Consider the following 6,879-nt stretch of genomic DNA (forward strand, 5'->3'; position numbering starts at 1 on the left):
GTAAAGGAAGTAGTCTGGAGATATGACGAGAGGATGTCAGAGCCAGAGGCACCTGAGTCTCGGAGCTGGACATAGACTTCACCCAGGGTGACAGAGATGGCACGGAGACAGCTCCCAGTCTCACAGATCCCGTGCTCCAATACCATCAGCAGCTGCCCCTTCAAATAATCCTAGGATAGGAAAAAGAGTGAAGAGTAGATCCACAGGTCTCTCTGCTTCCTTCTCAGGTCAGAGTCTGTGCCCACCCTCCAAAGCCAGACTTGCAGCCTGGCTCTCATGATGAACACTTCACCATAGTTGGGTGGGCAAGGATCACTTCTAGGCAATATTTATCAAACCACCACCCTCTCCCAGGAACTTCTTCCCCTCTGATGCCCACCTGTACCAGACTGTACTGGCAGCCCCCAATGCCCTGGAAGAAGAAACTTCGCCCATCGAAGGTGACGTAGTGCCCATCCCCACCCACTGCACATTCAGCTGGGCATGGTTTCTGGGAACAATGCCAGCGGCCTTCCAGGCACACGCTGAGTGGGGAAGGAGAAGGTTAGATCAACAACCATATCCCAGGAGGAGGTAGGAGCGGAGCTGGGGTGAGCCCCTTTCCATCCCTCCCTTCCTTCACCTTGGCAGATGGAGCACTGGACCTAGAGTCAGAAAGACCTGGGTTCAAAACCTGTCTCAGATATTTCCTAGCTGTCTGACCTTGGACAAATCCCTTAATCTCTCTCATCCTCAGCTTTATCATCTGTAAAATGGGGATAATAATGCTACGTCAGAGGGTTGTTGTAAGGCTCAAATGATATTGTCTATATAATGTGCTTTGCAAACCTTAAAGCGTCATCCAAATTCAACTGTTATTATGGCTACCCCATTAAAGTCCTTGTTGTTGTAAGTCACTCTGGGCAAACTAAGGGTCTCCATGGGGAGATCAGAGGTCACGCTGAAGGCACCCCAAAGCAGGAATGCGAGGGAGGGGGGCAATCCAGAGAACAAGGGGATTGGCATAGATGGAAGTGTCCAAGTTTGGAAAAGTCAATTTGGGTGGAACCATAAGAAGCCAGAGGTCCGTAGAAAGAGATCAAGGGATTGGTCAGTGCCTCTCGCCTGTACGCTGGGCAGGGAGGAAAGAGTGCCCAGGGCCTCACCATGGATTACATAGCTGGTACACTGTGCTGCCCGGGGAATAGCGCTGACGGTGGTAGTAGCAGGGGCAGTGAGTGGCAGGAACACAGAGGTCGTTGTCCCTGTAAAGTCCTGGTGGGCATTCACAGCCACTCACGCAGCCCTCTCGACACTGCCCCTCCTCAAGCTCTCCCACTGCCCCACAGCTGGGTGGGCAGGATGACAGGCAATCTGAGTATAGCTGTCCTCCTGGGCAAAGGCGCTCTGGAGAAGCCATTTAAGATGTGATAGAAGGTAGCACGAGAGATGGCACCCTCTCCCTCCCCACACAAGGTACAATCTCAGGGTCAGAGAAAACAGTGGGAAGCATGGAAACTGAAACATGCCTAGAATGGGCGTGCTGATGCCCAGATGGGAACAGTAGCAATGTCCCAGCTGGGTCTGCCTTCTGAACTGATGACCACCAGAAAGATATTCATGGCATACAGGGGTCCAAGTGGGCAAAAGGTCCTCTGTGGTCTAGTAGTGACAGTGCCCATGTGGGACAAGGCCCAGAGCAAGCCTCCCAAAGCTCCCAGGTATAGTCCAATGCCCGTGTGTATGGCCCAGTACTGTAGGGGATGAGGAAGTGGGAGGAGGGGATTCTGGTGAAGGAAAAGAGTAGAAACTATACCACAGAAGCCAGGCTTCCGCCAGGGGATGAAGACATCATGCTGGGCACAGTCACGGGCATAGCTGGCAAATGTAGCACACACTGCCTCCTGCCTCCCTGCCTGCCCACCGCCTGCCGTGCAGTAGGCAAAGAGGCAAGCTTCATGGAACCCGCTGGGGGGAACCTGCAAGAGGCGGAGCAATAAGCCAGCAGCCCGTGATGCTGTCCCTTGCCCTCTCCAGGCCCTCAGCTATGCCCTTTCTGGCTCTCTGTCCTCTACTGCTCTGGCCCCAGTCCCTGACTCAGACAATTGTGTGTTATCAGAGCTGGAAGGGCCCTGAAAAAAATGTCCAGTCCAAACCTCCAGCCTAGAGGTAGGACAATCTTTCCAAGGTCACAGAAGGAGAACTAAGAAGTCAATGCTATTCCTTCTAGCCCAGGGTCACTCTCCTGGTTTTGGTTTGATTGTTTTCAATTGAATGACACAAACATTTATTAAGTGCCGCACACCATGCAGAAATGAGCAGTGCTTGCTCATTCCACCGATTGCTTCAAATTAAGGGGAAACTTTGCCTCACAATTAGGGGAACCTCCCCCCATCCACCAAGGGAGAGATTGGTTCTTGGGTAGAAAAAGAGAGGTTTAAGGATCCTGGCCAACAAGCTGAGTCTGGGGGCAGCTAGCATAGCTCCCAGGGAAGGGAGGTAGTAGAGGGTAGGGGGTAGTGTGCTGGAGTCAGGAAGTCTTGGTTCAATACCCTTACTGGCTCTGTGACCCTGGGCAATCTTAAGCTCTCTGACCGTCCACTTCCTCATCGGTAAAAGGGGCAGGAGGAGGATCGTGATCATTATAATAATGGTCATGATGGTTCTCCTATTAGCCTCCAAAGCCTCCCTGCCACTCTGGCCCCAAGCCCCGGCACCTGGACGTGACACTCTCTGAAGACACTGTCCAGCAGCTGGTGACAGATGTCTTGAGCTTCACCCTGCAGCTCCCCTGCACCCACACGTGCCTCCGTGTTTTCTGTGGAGCCCATGCAGCCTTGAGCTGCTTCCGTTGCATCCAGGCACCCAGGCTGGGAAAGAAAGTGAGGCTGGTAGAGCAAGGTAGGGGGAGGGTGGCCACCTCTGAATGAAGCCTAGGAATGCCAATCTCTCTCCCGAGCATCCCACCCCACCAACCCAGAACTTCTCTAAATATGAGGAGAAGACAAAATAGAGAGGACATAACTAGAGAAGGAGAAACTTCAAGAGATGGCAAAGGAGCCAGGAGCAGAAAGTCTAGCAGCAAATGGGCCCAGCATCTGGTTTTGCAGTCAGCTAGCTGACTGACTGTTCCAATAGCCAGCCACCCTTTGTTAGTCAGCTCCATGTAGTGTAGGCCCGACTGGTGCAGAGCTCATTCCTGGAGCACCCTGTTAGATACAATGCCCGGAACCCACACCTGCTACTAGTGCCACAGTAGGATTGCGGGATAGAAGACTGTATCGGTTCTAGAGAATAAGAAAAGGGGGAAGAGGGTTCTGGAGAAAACAGGGCTGATGGTGTCCCGAGAGCTAGGCCCAGGGGTGTGAAGGGAGTTGGTGGAGGGGAGAGGGTCTGGGATCAAGGATCAGAACTCTCACCTCTGAGTCAGGGGACTTCCAGGAATTGCCAAAAGTGGCAGCTAATACAGGCTGCCCCTCATCAGGCTCCAGAAAATCATCTGTGGGAGTTTGAGGAGGGAGCTCTCAGCCTCCACTTTCTCTACATCTTTCCCCTCCAAGTTCTCTTTCCAATCCAACCCCTTCTCCTCACCTGCCTCCCCCACACATACACACACACTAATTCTATCCCTGAACCCCTTACCCTCAGGTCGGCCATTATAGAGCCCACAGAGGCCCCTAGTCTGCCCCTGGAGTTCTTGATCAACAGTGAGTGAGACAGAACCAACCCTGTCCATCCTGACCACCACACCCAAACCACCAGACAGCACCAGCCAGTCCCCTGGCCACTGCAGGCTCAGCCCTGGACAAGGGGAGATAAAGAGAGAGGGGGTGGTTAGTTCTATCTCCCTCCTTGTCTCCATTCCTAGCTTCGCAAGGACAGATTTAGGAGGAAGGAGTGACGGGAGAGAAAGTATTTCTTTCTCTTGTATCTCTAGATAACAGAGAACATGTCTCTAATACCTGATACTTTCATCGGTAGCCTTGTATGGTAAAAAGAGTATTGCACTAACTAGGAGATAGTGCTTGAGTCATTTAAACTCCGCAGACTCCGTTGCCTCATCTGGTAAATGGGGAGATTAGATTTTGAGGTCCTCTCCATGTCTAATGCTCTGTGACTCTTCACAATACTTCCCCGTCTGCTGTCCCATTACCTCTTCACAACATCCTTCTGACATAGGCAGGATAGGCTTTACTCTCTCCACTTCAGAGCAGAGGGACCCAAGGTCCAGAGAGTGTGCTATCTCATTCAAGGTCACACAGTGAGGCAGTGGCAAAAGCCAAGTCCCCTCACTCCCAGCACAGTGGTCTTTGAACCGTGGTCAGGGAAAGGGTGAGAGGGAGCACCTTTGGCCCTGGCTTCCCCATCTTTCAGTCTTTGGGGCCCCTCAGATCCCCAGGCCATGCCCATCCCTTAGCTGGACAGATGAGGGCTCTTCACTAGAGAGTCACGTCAGATTCTTCCCCCAGGGACGGAACTCACCACGCTGCAGTAGGGGCCGCCCCTCCAGCACCGGTGCTCCATTCACTGAAACATCAGAGCCCCTGATCAGCGCCTCATCCTGTCCCATCAGAACCTGAACCGTCTTGAAGCAAGAGGAGAGAGGGAGCAGGAAATCATTCATTCAATATTTAGTAGTGATAATAATAACAGCATTTATAGAAGGCTTACTAAGTACCAGGCACTGTGTTAAGAACTTTACAAATTTTATTTCATTTGTTCCCCAGTAACCCTGGGAGGTAGGTGCTAGTATTATCCCCATTTTACAGATAAGAAAACTGAGGCAGAGGTTAAGTGACTTGCCCAAGATCACACAAACAATATGAGTCTGAGGCTGGGTTTGAACACAGGTCTTCCTGACTCCAGGTCTGGCATTCTATACACTGTACCACCTAGCTGCCCCCAAGGAAGATGAAACCAGGAAAAAAAAGTCATTTTCTTTAATAATTAAGAGGTGAGGGAGCATTCTCAGTAGAGTGATATTGGCGGTTAACAGGCATCTCTTCCAACCTTGTCCTGTCCCATCCTTCATTTTGCCTCTCTTTAGCCTTGATCCCACTCCCGGCCCCTCACCGGTTGGCAGTTATCAGGCCGAGGGCAGTGCCTGCCAGGGACGAGGTAAACAGCCCAAGTGGCATCAGCATCACCCGCAAGTAGGTAGGTGCATTGGCCCAGGAAATGGTAGTGACGCCCGTCAAAGGTCCGGTAGTGGAAGCCTGACCAAGTCATACAGGTAGCTGAGAGGCCCTGACGCTGGCTCCGCAGATGGCCCACTGCCCCAGGCAAGGGCTGTAAGAGGGCTGGGGACAGACGATTGCCTAGAGAAGATCATCCACCTTGAGCAAAGGGGTAAGAGGGCAGGGAGAAAGGGCACAGGGAAGGAGAGTAGAGTGCTTAAACCTAGGAGGGTAGAAAATGTGTGTGCATTCTATATGTAAGAGAGCAGAGGTGGAGAGACAGTAGTAGGGTTGGCAGACAAGGACTGGACATTTGTTCTGGGGAAAACTTGAAGGTTCATAAGCTTGCCCATACCAGAGTATATGTGTTGGGAGCATATTCACCTGTCAGAGGCCAGGAAGAACAACTAAAGCAAAGTTCCGAACTGTCATTCCACCAGCTGCGCCCCCAGGGCTGGGCACAACATTCCTCCAAGCTGCCTGCTGAGGCATTCAATAAATCTGGCCCTACTTGGCACTGCCATGTGGCAAAACAGTGATCCTTGGTGCCAGTACCTGCAAAGGAAATTGTGGCCAAAAGGGAGAGTATTTGGAGAAGCAACAGCTGGGCAGGGGTGGGGCTTGGGAGGTAGCGTTTGGCTTGGACCTGGCCAGCCAACTTTGGGGAATGTGTATCTCCACCCACCTACTCTCCCTACAACCACTCTGACACAGCCTAACACTCCACTTCTAGTCTTGACCCCATCTCTCCAGGTTCATCTTTCTGATGTGGGCTCCCTTGTACTCTCTGTATCTTCTAGCAGATGCAGAGCAGCCTTACCTAGAGTGCAATGAGGCCCTCTCCAGCCTGGGCAACAGGCCCTCACAGTCCGGTTCCAGCTCACTGGTCGAATATCAGGTGGCCTGGAATTGACAGGGTCAGGAGGGTTAATGCAGCATTTCATTTTCCTCAGGCCCATAGGGAATGAGGGCCCATAATGTCATAGAAATGGGACTAGAAATTGAAGTGCTTCTTGGGAGTGGGCCCCCTCAATATATCCAGAACTTTCCTCTCCTTTCAATCTTTCTCACACACAATTCCCTAGTCATACCCATTCTATGCCCATATCTCTCAACTTCAGATACCTTCTACCACCTAATTGTACATACCTGGAAAGAAGGACAGTTTGAGGTTGATGAACGATGGTACTGAAGATAGATACTCTCTCTGTCTCTTTGTTGCTGTCTCTGTCTGTCTCTGTCTCTGTCTCTGTCTTTCTGTCTCTCTCTATCTCTCTCTCTCCCCCCCATCTTTCTCTCCCCCATCTCTGTCTCTGCCTCTCTCCCTCCTTCTTTCTTTCCCTCCCATCTCTCTCTCTTTGTCTGTCTCTCTGCCACCCTCCTCGTCTCTGTCTCTATCTCTGTCTCTCTGTTTCTCTCCCTCCTTCTCTTTCTCTCCCTCCTCTTTCTCTCCACCCCCGTCTCTCTCTTTGTCTCTCTCTCTCCACCACCACCCTGTCTCTCTCTGTCTCTCTGTCTCTATCTCAGTCTTTCTCTGTCTCTCTCTGTCTCTCTGTCTCTGTGTGTGTCTCTCTCTCTGTCTCTCTCTCTCCCTCCCTCCCATCTTTCTCTCCCCTTCTCTGTCTTTCTCTCCCCATGTCTCTCTTTTTCTGTCCCTCTCTCTGTCTCTGTGTCTCTCCCACCTTCTTTGTCTTTCCAACCCCACCATCTCTCTCTCTCTCTC

General features: G+C 51.7%; 1 protein-coding gene across 1 annotated transcript in view; it reads right to left on the bottom strand.

Moving 5' to 3' along the window:
* LOC118850951 (SCO-spondin-like) overlaps positions 1-6,879 on the bottom strand; it is a 95,833-nt gene that overhangs the window by 81,848 nt on the left and 7,106 nt on the right. Inside the window, 11 exon segments of the mRNA XM_036760562.1 lie at positions 53-170; positions 380-524; positions 1,146-1,386; positions 1,796-1,958; positions 2,697-2,849; positions 3,399-3,478; positions 3,622-3,780; positions 4,462-4,564; positions 5,053-5,297; positions 5,541-5,711; positions 5,977-6,059. Of these exon segments, the coding sequence (XP_036616457.1) occupies positions 53-170; positions 380-524; positions 1,146-1,386; positions 1,796-1,958; positions 2,697-2,849; positions 3,399-3,478; positions 3,622-3,780; positions 4,462-4,564; positions 5,053-5,297; positions 5,541-5,711; positions 5,977-6,059 (1,661 nt within the window).

This window comes from Trichosurus vulpecula, chromosome 5, assembly GCF_011100635.1.
Source record: "Trichosurus vulpecula isolate mTriVul1 chromosome 5, mTriVul1.pri, whole genome shotgun sequence".
In the NCBI taxonomy this organism is placed as follows: domain Eukaryota; kingdom Metazoa; phylum Chordata; class Mammalia; order Diprotodontia; family Phalangeridae; genus Trichosurus; species Trichosurus vulpecula.